The sequence below is a fragment of the Ostrinia nubilalis genome, chromosome 24 (assembly GCF_963855985.1).
Source record: "Ostrinia nubilalis chromosome 24, ilOstNubi1.1, whole genome shotgun sequence".
Taxonomy (NCBI): domain Eukaryota; kingdom Metazoa; phylum Arthropoda; class Insecta; order Lepidoptera; family Crambidae; genus Ostrinia; species Ostrinia nubilalis.
The window spans coordinates 3,208,404-3,225,294 of NC_087111.1; the positions used below are offsets into that span (position 1 = coordinate 3,208,404).

At 43.2% G+C, this 16,891-nt stretch overlaps 1 protein-coding gene across 3 annotated transcripts; it reads right to left on the reverse strand.

Annotated features, from left to right (window-relative positions):
* Positions 1–37: 37 nt before the first annotated feature.
* On the reverse strand, positions 38–16,788 carry LOC135083763 (E3 ubiquitin-protein transferase MAEA). 3 transcript variants are annotated; one of them, XM_063978503.1, is made up of 10 exons: positions 16,687–16,788; positions 16,375–16,497; positions 16,003–16,158; positions 15,546–15,689; positions 14,560–14,689; positions 10,247–10,383; positions 7,064–7,202; positions 4,609–4,759; positions 3,048–3,237; positions 38–1,094 (listed from the first exon to the last, which is right to left on the reverse strand). In XM_063978503.1, the coding sequence occupies exons 2-10, from the start codon at positions 16,411–16,413 to the stop codon at positions 999–1,001; spliced, it is 1,182 nt and encodes a 393-aa protein (XP_063834573.1). In that variant the 5' UTR covers positions 16,414–16,497; positions 16,687–16,788; the 3' UTR covers positions 38–998. The 3 variants fall into 3 exon arrangements, with proteins under 3 accessions (XP_063834573.1, XP_063834571.1, XP_063834572.1); XM_063978501.1 differs by having other exon boundaries at positions 16,666–16,775; XM_063978502.1 differs by lacking the exon at positions 16,687–16,788 and having other exon boundaries at positions 16,375–16,659.
* Between the last annotated feature and the right edge of the window lie 103 nt (positions 16,789–16,891).

The following is a 16,891-nucleotide window of genomic DNA, read 5'->3' on the forward strand; positions in this document are numbered from 1 at the left end:
CATCAAGGAGAGCGAATGTTAAAGAAAAAACGATTACTTAAAAGATTAATATTTATTTTGTCAATGTATCTTTGCATGTAAATGAGTATGATACAGGGAGACGTTATAACTATCATTACAATCTACTACTACATAAAACAGAGTAAAAAAGATAACAGTTAATACATAAACTTGATCGTATAATAATATTGAACACAGCATTAGTTCAAATCAAGTCAAAATGGAGATCTTTAATGCTATCTTACATTGGACAAATTGGCAACTTTGAAGATTATTCATTTATAGTATAAAACATGATAATATACAAAGTTAAAAACATTACAAAGTTCCATTGCCGTTCATAGTATCAAGTCAGTGTATGTATCTTCGTTACCTTTTACCCTATTTTTATAGAGACATCTCTATTGTATATTTCAAGAAATAGCATGCAAATTATAAATGCTGCCTTCTTAGCATGACATGCCAATTATAATATAAAATATAGGCATTACTAAAATAAGTTTTAGGTAAAATAACTCTGTGTAGTAGACTCGTGAGCAGATCTTAAAATTAAATGTAAATATAATATGGCTATAATCCACTTCGCCGCAAAAATATTAAGACAATGTATTATAATATCGGTCATATATAAAATACAATGGAAAGATCTTGATCTATGTAAATAAAGATAAATAACAGACTACATAGCTCTTCATATCGAAAAATAAATTAGTGCTGGGATTGCTATTAAATAAAAAACAGAATCTTGTAAAAAAAATATGTCGTTGTATCTAATTATTCTTATAAAAAACAAGATTATTATAAAAAGTGTTAAGAATACTGGCCATTTATAGGAATTAATGAAAATAAGATAATTAGGCACAAAAAATACGTTTATTGCCTTAAAAGTTTTTATAATGTGCTATGTAGTCTTTGAGATTGTTCTATACAAGTCTGAGTATAGAAAAGTGCGGGGTGGTTCTGGCTATAATAATATTTACATGTATAAAATATATTAGTTACATGACATAGACTTTCTCGACGCTCTTCATAGAGAATACTTCTTTCGTTTTCGGGCAGACGATGGAGCCGAGCTTCACCATTTCTTTGATTGCCTGAAAAAAGATACAAAAACGTAAAGTACACAAGAAAGACATCAAGAGCAATAAAAAAGAGAAATATGTGAACATCAGGCCTATCCAACCCATCTGGGCAAATGTTGAACAAGTTCTTAATTTCATCTAGAAAAAAGACACTAAATAACCTGATGTTGATGTCACCCAAACTTTTTCATTTATTGGTTCTCGTGCGATTTGCATATTTACCCAGTGTCAAGTAATAAATCATCAAATTTTTTTATTGACATAAAAATACATGAAATAGCATACATCAGCCAGTTAGTGGGTTAGAAACGCGTCCTAGTGCCACCTCCCTGGGCTAGAGTGACCCCTACCTGGGCTGGAGTGTCCCCTACCTGGGCTATAGTGTCCCCTCCCTGGGCTATAGTATCCCCTCCCTGGGCTACAGTGTCCCCTCCCTGGGCTACAGTGTCCCCTCCCTGGGCTACAGTGTCCCCTCCCTGGGCTAGAGTGTCCCCAACCTGGGCTAGAGTGTCCCCTACCTGGGCTAGTGTCCCCTACCTGGGCTATAGTGTCCCCTCCCTGGGCTACAGTGTCCCCTCCCTGGGCTAGAGTGTCCCCTCCCTGGGCTACAGTGTCCCCTCCCTGGGCTACAGTGTCCCCTCCCTGGGCTACAGTGTCCCCTCCCTGGGCTAGAGTGTCCCCTACCTGGGCTAGAGTGTCCCCTACCTGGGCTAGTGTCCCCTACCTGGGCTATAGTGTCCCCTCCCTGGGCTACAGTGTCCCCTCCCTGGGCTAGAGTGTCCCCTACCTGGGCTAGAGTGTCCCCTACCTGGGCTAGAGTGTCCCCTACCTGGGCTAGAGTGTCCCCTACCTGGGCTAGTGTCCCCTACCTGGGCTAAAGTGTCCCCTCCCTGGGCTACAGTGTCCCCTCCCTGGGCTAGTGTCCCCTACCTGGGCTAGAGTGTCCCCTACCTGGGCTAGAGTGTCCCCTACCTGGGCTATAGTGTCCCCTCCCTGGGCTATAGTGTCCCCTCCCTGGGCTACAGTGTCCCCTCCCTGGGCTACAGTGTCCCCTCCCTGGGCTACAGTGTCCCCTCCCTGGGCTACAGTGTCCCCTCCCTTGGCTAGAGTGTCCCCTGGCCTACATAATTACCCACCTTCTCGCCATAAACTTGTCCATTAGGCAGCACCATCGGCTGGTTGTGTTCGTTCAGCGGGCGGCCCGAGATGCGGCACACTAAGCGCGAATGCGAGCAGTGCGCGTGCGGTAGGGTCCTCGCGAGCGCGTTGAGCGGCGGCTGGCGAGACTATGATGGACGCTATCCATGAGATAGAGTGCTCCTCCCCTGGGCTAGTGTCATTATCCCTAGCCTAGAGTCCCCTCCCTAGGCTAGAGTGTCCTCTTCCTGATCCAGTGTCCCCTCCCTGGGCTAGTTTTCCTCCCCGAGCTTGAGTGTGCTCTCCCTAGGCTAGAGTGTCCCCTTCCTAGGCTAGAGTGCCCTCTCCCTAGGCTAGTGTTCCATCCCTAGGCTCTAGTGCCCACTTCTTGGGCTAGCGTGCCACCCTTCCTGGGCTAGAATGCCCCCCCCCCCCCCCCCCTAGGCTAAAGTGACCCTTCCTGGGCTAGAATGGCCCCTCCCTAGGCTAGAGTGTCCCTTCCCTAGGCTATAGTGTCCTCTCCCTGGGCTATAGTGTTCCCTCCCTGGGCTACAGTGTCCCCTCCCTGGGCTATGGTGACCCTTCCTGGGCTAGAATGCCGCCTCCCTATTCTCGAGTGACTCTTCCTGAGCTAGAATGCCCCCTCCCTAGGCTAGAGTGACCCTTCCTGGGCTAGAATGCCCCCTCCCTAGGCTAGAGTGACCCTTCCTGGGCTAAAATGCCCCCTCCCTAGGCTAGACTGTCCCCTACCTGGGCTAGACTGTCTCCTACCTGGGCTAGTGTCCCCTGTCTGAGCTAAAGTGTCCCCTGGCCTACATAATTACCCACCTTCTCGCCATAAACCTGTCCATTAGGCAGCACCATCGGCTGGTTGTGTTCGTTCAGCGGGCGGCCCGAGATGCGGCACACTAAGCGCGAATGCGAGCAGTGCGCGTGTGGTAAAGTCCTCGCGAGCGCGTTAAGCGGCGGCTGGCACGCCGGGCACGCGGACACGCGCGTGCTCTCTTTGTAGCACTGAGTGCGGTGTAGTTAAGGATATTATGTTGATGTTTGGCGGTGAAATTTTAACTTACAACCTGTCACAATGTCAAGTCCTCAATTCATTTTAAACTTTATACCTATAACATAAGGTTCGAAATCATTTAACCATTTATCAAGTCGTAACACCCCGATATGCCATGTAGTAACCGATATTATGACAAACGTTTATAAACTTTTGCATTACATTTAAACTAAATACGATAATTTAAAATACGAAAATTATAGAGAAGCATGGGCCTTAACGCGACATTTCGCGCGCCTTACGACGACTATTGTTTCTCTATATTAGCAAACGTTTGTATTGCAAAGAATATGGCGAGCCGGAGCTTAAATCACAGGTCTGCGTCCTTGTCACAAAATGTCAATTCCACAGTCGATGCATTTTGAACCTTATACCTTCACAATAAGATTCAAAGTCATATGATATCACAGTTTTTTTTTTCTTTTTGGAATCTCTGACGTATATATGAGAATAAGGCAACGTATAGCAAAGGATATGGCGAGCCGGAGCTTAAATCACAGGCCGGCGTCCCTGTCACAAAATATCAAGTCCTTATTTTGAACCCTACGCCCTTACAATAAGGTTCAAAATCACATTACACCCCCATAGTATTGCAAACAACGTATATTTTATAATGTAAAGGATATGGCGTGTTGAGCGCGGCCAGCCCCAGCTGCAGGCACACGGGCAGCGCCGGCAGCCGCGCGGGGTGCAGCAGCCGCGCGTGCTCCCAGCGGAACTGCGCCGAGGGACTGAGCCTTATAGCGAAGGCAATACGGTTCAAAATCAGCCACTCATTACACAACACTCCGATATGCTATGTAGGAACCGATATAGCGTGTTTGACGCGACGGGCTAACTTAACTAAGGCAATACGGTTCAAAATCGTTCAGCCACTCCTTTTACAACACACCCGTAACCGGTATGACGTGTTTAATGCGACGAAGTAACTAAACTCACAGGCCCGTGTCTCTGTCACAAAACGTAAAGTCTTCAGTCGATGCATTTTGATCATGTGACACCGCAAGCAACCATATTAAGGAGAGCCGGAGCTAAACTCACAGGCCCGTCATAAAATGTGAAGTCCTTAATCAATGCATTTTGAACCCTACGCCCTTACAATAGGGCACAAAATCATGTGACACCCCGACTACCTATAGTAAACAACGTATTGTCAACTTTACAATGTAAAGGATATGGTATGTTGAGCGCGGAAAGCCCGAGCTAAGCTCGCGGACTTATCACAAAATATCAAATCCCCAATGCATTTTGAACCTTACGCCTTTAACATAGGGTCCAAAATCATTTGCTATCAAGTTTATTAGACACATGTTTTGTAAAGGATATGGAGTATTCAGCGCGGCCAGCCCCAGCTGCAGACACACGGGCAGCGCCGGCAGCCGCGCGGGGTGCAGCAGCCGCGCGTGCTCCCAGCGGAATTGCGCCACTAGTGCTGTCCAGCGCGCGCCAGCTAGGAGCGACTGGTATGGCTGCACGTCTGTAAAGAGGAGTTGTGCTGTTAAAAGTGGACCTGTGCATCTAAAAATGGAGCACTTAACAGTAAAGATTGTGCGTATCCCAGTAGGTAGGCATCTATCATCTACCTACTGGTAGAAGCACAAATTTATTGATAAATGCACAGGTTGTACTGGTAGAAGCACAGTATTAGAAAATACCTAATAATTAATAAGTACAACCTGTGCCTATCTCAATCAAAACTAAGCTCTGTCTAATAAGCATTGCGCTTGCACCCAGAAATCTTTGTTTTTTAGCGGTTTCCTAGCGGAACTTAGCCACCAGAGCCGTCCAGCAGGCGCCAGCTAACAACGACTGGTATGGCTGCACGTCTGTTAAGAAGGGGAGTTGTGCTGTTAAAAGTGGACCTGTGCTATTAAAAGTGAACCTGTGAACTAAACAGTTGTGCTTATCCCAGTCGACATGTGCCTCTCCCAGTAAATCTGTACACCTAACAGTAAACAGTGTTTAAACTATTACAACCTGTGCCTATCCTAATTAAAACTAAGCTCTATTTTTAGCGGTTTCCTTGCGGAACTTAGCCACAAGCGCCGTCCAGCGGGCGCCTGCTAGCAGGGATTGGTATGGCTGCACATCTGAAGGAGAGAGGGTTTACAGTTGAGCTGTGCACCTACCAGTTAAGCTGTGCATATACCAGTAGACATACGACATGACCAATAAATCTGTGCTCCTACCAGTACACCTGTGTCCCTACCAGTACAACCTGTGCCTATCTCAATCAATACTAAGCTCTGTCTAATATTGCACCCAGTTAAATTTATGTGCGTGTTATTCCTAGCGGAACTTAGCCACCAGCGCCGACCAAAGGCGCCAGCTAGCAGCGACTGGTAGGGCTGCACGTCTGGAAAGGAAAAGTGGATCCGTGCTGTTAAAAGTGGGCCTGTGCATTTAAAAGTGAACCTGTGCTGTTAATAGTGGACCTGTACTGTTAACAGTAGACCTGTGAACTTAACAGTAAACCTGTCCCAATAGACCCAGACATATGCCGCCTATTCCAGTAGTCGTCGACCAGTTAACCTGTACTCCTACCATTAAAACCTGTGCCTGTAAAACTAAGCTCTGTCTAATAAGCATTGCGCTTGCACCTATTAAACTTTGTTTTTAACTGTAGCGACTGGTATGACTGCACATCTGGAAAGGCTTTACAGTTGATCTGTGCACCTACCAATTAACATGTGCTCCTACCAGTATACCTGTGTTCCTACCAGTAAACAATTTACACAGTACAACCTGTGCCTATCCTTGCACCCAGTAAACTTAAGTAATGAAAACAGTTAGCCAGTTAACATGTGCCCCTACCAATTAACCTGTGCCTATCTCAATCAAAACTTTATCGCCCATATTCACAAACGATGCTTGCTTAAGTGAAGCAGCAAATCGAACGCACAGCGTTGAATAGAGCTCTGTGATTGGTTCGTGTGTCACCCTGTGCGTGCACGCGCACTGTGAGACCTTATAGTAATGTTTGTGAATACGGGCGTATGTTTCTTAGTAAATGATGTTATTCCTAGCGGAACTGCGCCAGCAGCGACTGGTAATGGCTGCACATTTGTGAAAGAGGTGGAGTTGTGCTGTTAAAAGTGAGACCTGTGCATATCACAGTAGACATATGCCTCTCCCAGTAAATCTGTGCTCCTACCAGTAAAACCTGTGCTTGTAAAACGAAGCTCTCTCTAATAAGCATTGCGCTTGCATCCAGTAAACTAAGTTCCCAGCGGAACTGCGCTGTCCATTTGTACTCCTTCCAATAATTCTGTGGTTCTGTAAAAGTGCCCATATAAAAAGGTTTTATTTATTTAGATCAATCTGGACCTACGGGATCCAACTATGGGGCTCAGCAAGTCACAGCAACATAGAAATACTCGAAAGGTTCCAGAGCAAAACCATTAGAGGCATTTTTAAGATACCTCCCTGTGTCAGTAACAAGATTATGTACATGGATACAGTGAAACAGCAAATTGAAAAGTACAAAAAGTTACCAACTGAGACTGGATAGTCACAGAAACGAACTCACCTCTCAACTGCAAGGAACTGGCAGTCTCCACTTTTCTAGACTGAAGAGACATAGCATTCAAAACCTAGCGAAAAGATACGCAGTGAAAGAATAAGAGATAACTCACTGGACTAGTCTCTTACTGAACACCTCAAGGACCGGATTGGAATCAGACAGATTATTATTATTATCATTGTTTCACGGAAACAGATTGCCAAGTAGCAGATTAGAAAAGGAAAAATTATAAAAAAAAATATCATTTAGGACTCAAACCTGTGTCTTTCGGGAAAGCGAGCATTCCCATGCAGTGCTGAATGTCCTCCAGTTGGCCTTCCTCGTAAGTAGAGAAGTGCTTCTTGGCGTAGCGCACCGCCTCCAATCGTTTGTCCTCGCGGACTAGTTCGATGAATTCCTGCAATTTAATAATCATGTTTTTAGTATACAACTTATGTTGTTCTTGTTTGAATGTTTGTTGTTGTCTGAATGTTTACGTTTAGTGACGTCCTCTTGGACACAGTTCCAGCTACCCATTTCCGGTCATATCGTCTCGTTCTATCGCAAAGAATCACCATTTGATAAGAGCAAGAGAAAGTAGTTGGAACTGTGGCCTGTTGTAGGAAGGCTGAAAACATTTAATTTTCGGATAGGTCCTGTTAATTCTGTAACCTATTACTGATACCGTTAGAAAGAGCTCGTGAAGCACTTTCAGGATCAGTAACCAGTTTTTCGATATCTTGTATAGTTTAAAAAATATAATCGAGTGAGATCACTTATCGTTTCCACCCTGTATACCTGTGCATGTGACAGAAGATACAGTTGCTTGCACAGACTACCTACAATTTTGTTGCAAAATGGCACCTAATGCCAACGTCATAAGACGGTGTGTGGCGTACCTGGATGCGTATCTTGAACTCCATGGTGGAGTTGAACTTGCGTAGTTTAGACTTGTTGTCGGCGCACCACTGCAGGCGATATAGCACCTAAAGCCAACGTCATAAGACGGTGTGTGGCGTACCTGGATGCGTATCTTGAACTCCATGGTGGAGTTGAACTTGCGTCAGTGTTGGCAAAAAGTTAATCTGATTAATGATTAAAAATTAATGATTAAAATCATAATCAAATTTTTTTGATTATGATTAGTTAATCATTAATCAAAAATTTTGATTAAGATTAATTAATCATAATCATTAATCGTTAATTTGATTATTTGATTAACTATCTACTATTTTCATAAGAAAAGGGTTGGGAGTGTATGAAAAGGTACCCGCGACTTATAAAATATCTAGCAAAGGGGGGATCTGGAGTTGTACTGTCGTTTTCCCAAAAAACTGCGTCAATTTTCACTACTCAAAACACTTATCGCACTAGTTTTGTTTCTCACAATTCCTTCTATTCTTCCGGTATCCTCCAGCAAAATTGGGTCAGGATAGAAGTTAAGCGGGCTGGCTGACGATAGGGGAGAAGTCCCAACCCCCCCCCCCCCCAAGGTAGGCGCAAGCGTGGGCAATTCAACGGAAAGGTGGGGTTGCTAAACTAGGACGTTTTGTGTGTTGGGGAGGTGCAGGAGAGTTCGTAACAGAAGTTTCGGGGGGAGGCCCACGCGTGGGCAATTCAATAGAAGGGTGGGGTTGCTAAACTAGGAGGTTTTGCGTGCTGGGGAGGTGCAGGAGAGTTCGTAACAGAAGTTTCGGGGGGAGGCCCACGCGTGGGCAATTCAATAGAAGGGTGGGGTTGCTAAGCTAGGAGGTTTTGCGTGTTGGGGAGGTGCAGGAGAGTTCGTACCAGAAGTTTCGGGGGGAGGCCCACGCGTGGGCAATTCAATAGAAGGGTGGGGTTGCTAAGCTAGGAGGTTTTGCGTGTTGGGGAGGTGCAGGAGAGTTCGTATCAGAAGTTTCGGGGAGAAGCCCACGCGTGGGCAATTCAATAGAAGGGTGGGGTTGCTAAGCTAGGAAGTTTTGCGTGTTGGGGAGGTGCAGGAGACTTCGTACCAGAAGTTTCGGGGAGAAGCCCACGCGTGGGCAATTCAATAGAAGGGTGGGGTTGCTAAACTAGGAGGTTTTGCGTGCTGGGGAGGTGCAGGAGAGTTCGTAACAGAAGTTTCGGGGGGAGGCCCACGCGTGGGCAATTCAATAGAAGGGTGGGGTTGCTAAGCTAGGAGGTTTTGCGTGTAGGGGAGGTGCAGGAGAGTTCGTACCAGAAGTTTCGGGGGGAGGGCCACGCGTGGGCAATTCAATAGAAGGGTGGGGTTGCTAAGCTAGGAAGTTTTGCGTGTTGGGGAGGTGCAGGAGACTTCGTACCAGAAGTTTCGGGGATAAGCCCACGCGTGGGCAATTCAATAGAAGGGTGGGGTTGCTAAACTAGGAGGTTTTGCGTGTTGGGGAGGTGCAGGAGACTTCGTACCAGAAGTTTCGGGGGGAGGCCCACGCGTGGGCAATTCAATAGAAGGGTGGGGTTGCTAAGCTAGGAGGTTTTGCGTGTTGGGGAGGTGCAGGAGAGTTCGTACCAGAAGTTTCAGGGGAGGCTAGGGGTGGGGGGCAGGTGGTGGGAGTGTGGGCTTGCAAGTAAGTGCTGGAACGGTAGGGGAAGTGGACTGATATCCTCCTACGGGAGGTCGGAAGACTGCACCGGAAGTTTCAGCGAGGGAAGGGGGCGGGGGGCAGTCTAGGTTACCTTATATTTATCTAGGTATGACCTGTCATAGAATTGTAGCCTAAAACCAAACATCTAATATTAGAATTCAATGTTTTAACATTGTTTTCGATAGAACATTTAAGAAGTTAATCAAGTTAATCAAATTAATGATTATTGATTAATGATTAACAAATTAATCATGATTATGATTACTTTTTTAATCATGATTATTTTAATCAGGATTAATTTAATCATGATTAAAATTAATCAAATTAATTAATTGATTAAAAAATTAATTGATTAGTGCCAACACTGACTTGCGTAGTTTAGACTTGTTGTCGGCGCACCACTGCAGGCGATATAGCACCTAAAGCCAACGTCATAAGACGGTGTGTGGCGTACCTGGATGCGTATCTTGAACTCCATGGTGGAGTTGAACTTGCGTAGTTTAGACTTGTTGTCGGCGCACCACTGCAGGCGATATAGCACCTAAAGCCAACGTCATAAGACGGTGTGTGGCGTACCTGGATGCGTATCTTGAACTCCATGGTGGAGTTGAACCTGCACCTCTGTGTGACAGAGGATAGATACAGTATTGCCAGCATAGACTTTGTAAAATGGCACCTACGACAAACAACATAAGATGCCACACGTACCTGGATCTTGAACTCCATGGTAGAGTTGAACTTGCGCAGTATAGTACAGTCCCTTTGTGTGTCACAAAAGATACACACACACACACACACACACAGCAACAGCATAGACTAAAGTCTAAAAACGTTTCAAAATTACATCTCTAACAACCAGATAAGATGCCACACGTACTTGGATGCGTATCTTGAACTCCATGGTGGAGTTGAACTTGCGTAGTTTAGACTTGTTGTCGGCGCACCACTGCAGGCCGCGCGCCGTGCGACGCGCCAGCAACTCGGCTTCGACCTCCGCCGCCGCGCAGTAGATATCTACAAAATATACATTGTTTTGAATAGAAATGAATGTTGTAAGAAAGGCTTGTCCATTTGAAAGGAACAGAGAAGACAGAAGCGGGGCGGAACGGAGAGAAGATGTGCAAATATTAACCAATCATCATCAGGATCCCCACAAAAGCACTTTTATACTCGAACAAATTGCAAAATTATACAACGTTTCAGTGATTACGCACAACTGATAGTATTAATTGATTGACGGGTCACTGTGTTTTTTAGAGCAGTCAGAGGCCCCCTGGTTCATATGGAGAGTGCCCAGTGGGATAGGGAGGTCTGAAATTACTTCTTATTTTTATTTATTTTTTTTGTTTGGCTATTCTACTTCAATCCAGCCTGTTGCCGGATGTCGTCTGTCCACCGTTTAGGCTGTCTTCCCCTGCCGCGGGTGTTGTTGCGGGGTCTCCATTCCAGGGTCTTTCTGGCCCAGTGATCCTGGTTCATCCGTGCAATGTGCCCTGCCCATCTCTATTTACGACTCTCAATCACTTCTACCACTGGCTGGAGTGAACTGGATGCGTGTGGCCAGGGACAGAAGTCGGTGGAGGGTTGACGAGGAGGCCTATGTTCGAAGGAGAATCCAAAGACTGCTATAGATAGATAGATAGTATTTATTGATTTACGGGTTACTGTGTTTTTAGAGCAGTCAGAGGCCCCCTGGTTCATATGGAGAGTGCCCAGTGGGATAGGGAGGTCTGAAATTACTTCTTATTTTTATTTTATTTTTTTGATCGGCTATTCTACTTCAATCCAGCCTGTTGCCGGATGTCGTCTGTCCACCGTTTAGGCTGTCTTCCCCTGCCGCGGGTGTTGTTGCGGGGTCTCCATTCCAGGGTCTTTCTGGCCCAGCGATCCTGGTTCATCCGTGCAATGTGCCCTGCCCATCTCTATTTACGGCTCCCAATCACTTCTACCACTGGCTGGAGTGAACTGGATGCGTGTGGCCAGGGACAGAAGTCGGTGGAGGGTTGAAGAGGAGGCCTATATTCGAAGGCGAACCCAAAGGCTGCTATATAGATTCTACTTCATTGGAGTCCTAGTATCACTGTGACCAGTATTGCTCTATTGTAATCGCCTCCGAGTCCTATATCTATTAGTTAGTGTAGTATATGATGGCTGATGGATGATGATGGTGCACTGACCGACATTGGTGAGGTCCCTCAATTCCCTGGCATCGGCCAGCTTGGCGGCGGACCGAATACCCGTTGCGTAGGAAGTAGTCTACCAGCATGCCAGCAGGGCTAAGATGCGCGCCGTGATAAACTGCTATCGCGGCGTTATATCGATTTTGACGTCACTATATCGTTTTATCTACCGGCGCTAACATGGCACCCCGAAAATTATCATGTCATCTGTCAAAATGTGATAGTGATAGATTTGTTTTTTTTTTTTGTGATAAACCTGGCAAGCCCTAACATGAAGCGCTAACTATATCATATTTTGACATCACGATAGGATAGGATGTGGTGTTTTTATCGTCCTCGATCCTTGCCCACGATAGCAAGACGATAGGAGATTAACTTTTTTGCAAGCTACTTTAACTCTATTTATTTATCATTTATAATGGTAAATGACATTTTACGACTAATTTGAGGCTAGTAAAATTCAAAGAAAGGAATCTAGCACCTTTGTGATACTTTTACTTCTAGGTGGAGATTGAGTTCTAGTTCAAGAGTTTATCAGTGTGAGGCGAATCTTGCGACAGTTTATAATCGCTAGCTGCAAAATCTTAGTGCTCCCACAGTCCCACCCACATATTAATTATTACATTACCTACCTTGTAAAATAACCATTACTTACCTACTTAGGTAGGCAGTCAACAGTACATCAGACAATACATATTAAGTTGCAAATGTCGTGAGATACCCCACAGTGTTTAGCTTGATTTAAGTACCTACTGTCATCTGTACATAATCTTGTAAAATTATTGAAAATGGGGCGGAATGTGGTGATGTGATCAAACAGTGGCAAGGTCATTGTCAGAAATTAGCATTGGGTGGGATGTGTAATCAAACTTGCTATAACAACAATGAGAATAAATGAATTTTACTAATTTTATAACTTGATGGTGATACCATACATACATTCCACATTACTATAAATCTAATTCCTCCATGTGGTCTTTTTTAAGGGCTTTAATGTGACAGGATGATAACTTGTACAATTTATTCCATTATAATAAATTCATCATCATCTCAGCCATAGGACGTCCACTGCTGAACTTAGGCCTCCCCCAATGCTTTCCATGTTGCCCGATGGGGCAGCAAGGTTCTGGGGTGGAGGCCGGGTACCGGAATAAGCAGCGTGGGACGTCCACCCACAAGGTGGACCGACGACATCATAATGGTAGCAGAAAGGCGCTGGACGCAGGCAATACATTCATTATTGCAGTGTAATTTCAAAATAATTCAACCATTATTTACAAAATCTTTATTTGGAAAACTTTTGTTTTACAATAGCTATTTATAATTTCAAATACAAACAGAATTCCATTAATTGGTTAGCCTAGCCAGTACCCTTGAAGTTTTTCTTGCTGATTGTTATTGTAAATTTTCATGATAGTGAGCAAGACTTGATTATGTCTGCTTTAGAATGAAATAATCACTCATAATCCCACACTTCTTCATCCACTGTCTGAAAAAAGAAAGAATATTATTTAAACACAATTATAAATATAACAATTACATAAACAGTTCATAAATAGAAACATTTACTTAATCCTATTTGTATTTTAAGTTTACATACAAAATATTGATCACAGTATTATTACACGGTGAAAGAACTATGTGAAATAAATATAGGAAAGAAGGTGAAAGCTTATTTGTAGGAATAAAGATATTTTTCCTTTTCTCCGGTGCTGTTACTTATGAAAATCAAGATCTGCGGAGTATAGCTAATATTTTAGACTTTAGGTACTTACTTTGCTACTTATGAGTGTAACTTTATTTCTCAAATCTCAATAAACTTTCTGACTGCTTCATGTAAGTTGAATAATTACTGTAAACCTCGCATTATGGGGTAGGTAGTGGAGTTCGGTTATTCTGTTAATTTTGAAGACTTCATTCTTTATTACTATCGGTATGATTAGGAATTCTTCATTGTTTTTCTTTAACTTGGTTATCTCTTCGTTTGATATTTTCCGTACTTTAGAAATATTAAAAATAAGACTGGAAACATAAAAATACAATTTTAAAAACACAAACAAATACAATCAAGCAGTCATGTAATGTCAACAAAATTGACATAACTTTTTTTTAATGACGTTCTCACTGCTTTAAGATATGTGTTTTTAGCCGAATTAGTAGCAGAAATGAACGAGATTGAACGAATGAGCTAAAATATTTCAAGGTTGGCCAACATAATAACGCAATTTTTTCTTAATATGGCAACAATTCGGTTATCACGCGATAGCGGTCGATAGACTTTTCTATCGATGGTCCCATGTTAGGGAAAATGATAAAATTATCTACGTGATCGAAAATTGTCTTATCATATCATGTCATTGTCGATGCGCGCATCTTAGGCCTACAGTACGTATTGTTATATCGTAGACATTTATCGATTTTAGAGAAGTCCATACATTTGTCGTCTAAAATCGAAGATGAAATTATGTCGTGACGCATATCGCAGGACGGCAGGCGCACCTTGCGTAGTAAGAGAAGGAACGCTCCGCTCATGTGCGTTTTAACCTTGTTTCCGCAGTAATATTTAAAGTAAATAGGCTGAGGAAAAATTTCCCACTATGTGAGAATCATCATCATCACCATTTCAGCCATAGGACGTCCACAGCTGAACATAGGCCTCCCCCAATGATTTCCATATTGATCGATTGGTAGCGGCCTGCGTCCAGTGCTTTCCTGCTATCTTTATGATGTCAGTCCACCTTGTGGGTGGAAGTCCCACGCTGCGTTTTCCGGTACGCGGCCTCCTCTTCAGAACCTTGCTGCCCCATCGGCCGTCAGTTCTGCGTACTATGTGCCCTGCTCATTGCCACTTCAGCTTGCTAATCCGTTGGGCAAGGTAAATAGTCTACTGGCGGCAAATTGTAACATATTTACCACTGAAGATGTTGCACTACTAATCGACATTGGTGAGTATCTATCGAACTGATTAAATAGCCTACTGGCTGATGGCTGATGATGATGGAGCACTGACCGACATTAGTGAGGTCTCTCAGTTCCCTGGCATCGGCCAGCTTGGCGGCGGACTCGTAGTACCCGTTGCGTAGGAAGTAGTCTACCAACATGCGGTCCAGGCGCACCTTGCGCCACTGGTTCATTGCCGTCTGTGGATGAGATTATAATGTGAAGAATATTGGGCGTCTTCAAATTACAGGGGAAATGAAAAGTACATAAGGTAGTAAGGCTGCATCGCACCGCACTAAGCATTTCGATAACTCTTTTATAATGCAAACAGGACTAGGGACTGGAATTCGCTGCCTGATGCTGTCTTTCTCAACACTATAATCCGTACCCCTAGCATGAACAACTTTCGTCTTCGAATCATTTGCGTATTCAACAAAATTCGATCCTCAATCTTTGAAGTAAACGATGACGTGACAGTTTTGATTCTCCAAAATAAGTTTCGTGCGATATTTATCATACTAAGTTCACTTTACGACACGTTCACAAGGGCGCTGTTGTAGTTTTCATACTAAATCTATTGATGGCAATCCGAATACGCAAACGATTCGAACTCGGAAAGTTTTTCATGCTAGCCGTAAAGAGAAAAGTGCAGTTACAACCCCACTGCCGTTACAAACCCAAAAGATAGTAAGGATGCATCGCACTAAGCGTTTTGATAACTTTTTTATAATGGAACAGCTAGGGACTGGAATTTGCTGCCTGTTGCTGTCTTTCCTGAACACTATAATCCGGGCCTTACAGACGATATGTACCATCTTAGACTGCATCTCACTTAACACCAGGTGTGATTGCAGTCAAATATCTGCCTTGCATAAAAAAATCTTCACTTCTAGAAATTGTATGAAAACTAAATTTCTTATTGGTGCATATTCTTATCTCTCACTACACAGCTATACAGAACATTAGATGATTAGACAGTCATTTTAACACCAAGAAAGCTATTATGGGAGTGTAAACTTGGCAATGGTTTTACCAGCAAGCACCTGTACTACTTACCCTGACTTGAGGAGAGCTAGTCTCAGAGAGTGAACTAGCATGTTCTTTGAGATGTTCTAGACGTTTCTTGCACACATAAGCTGCCTGCAGTTCCTCGTTTATCGCTTCAGATGCCTTACGCTTCATCGTTGTTAACTTTTCCACCTGTTATAAATAATAAACTAGTTAGAGTATATATCCTATAATTTTAATAAATGATATGCCACATTGAGAGAAGATTCTAACAAAAAAATTGGATACCTAACTGACAGTCATTGAAATGTGATCTGTCATCTGTGGACTGTTTCTTGAACTTAGTAGCTTACCAGAACTTTCCTCAAGTATACATTAATCATTCTATAGCAATAAAATAATTAATATGCCATTTCAGTCTTCAGCTTTTTTATTATTACAATACTATGGACAAAAACAAACTACCTAGCTCCGTTTCTTACAATACATTAACAATATGACATACCATTCCTCCCAGCAGTGAGTCAATTTCTCCAGTTGGGACGTTCTGGTTCTTCACGGCATTGTCTATTTCGGAGCATGCACTCGATACCTGCCTAGCTTCCACGTCTAGGACTCGCTGTGCATTGCGGTACCGCTTGTTGAACACCTCATATGGGACCTTACAAAGTTGAAAAAATACTAGCAAAAAACCTAAACAAAAGAAGTATTTTAAATTCAAATTAAGCTTAGATTACTTTATTTTGGTTATGAGAATCTATTAGCATTAAAAGTAATGCAAATGAAGTGGGCAACAAAAAATAAACAACCTTGTTGCCCAGTTACTACACATTGCTTGGGTTGGGACTAGCCACAAAGAAAATATTTTTTCACAAACCTTCAAAGTAGCATGCTCCAGAGACTTGATTTCGTTCATTTTCTTTTATTCGTATACCTCCAGTTGCTTCTATAATAAGCTGATGGGGGAATTTTGTGCTGGAGCAACTCGTGACAAAAATTCCTAAAATGAAAACAAACTCAGCTGATTCCACAGCTTGGCAAGGTGTTGTATGTGAAAGTGTCAAATAAGCTCCCAGTCACTGAATTATTGGATAAATCAGCCAGTTTAAGCAGTTAAATGCAGTTTACAGAACTTTTAACTGTTTTACCATAAATTAAAATTACAAACCAATCCAGAAAAGATACACACACAAAATAATGCGATGGCAAAAATTAATTACATTACTGGCAGATGTAAATATGTTTTGTTTCTTTCTTTCCCAACGTATTATGAACCATGAGAGAAAGAGAAAAAACATCATACAACATGGTGGAAAACTGGAAAGAAGAATGAAAGGATATTCAACGTTCGTTCAAAAGTGGAATTAAAACTATTGTAATTTAATTTAAATCAT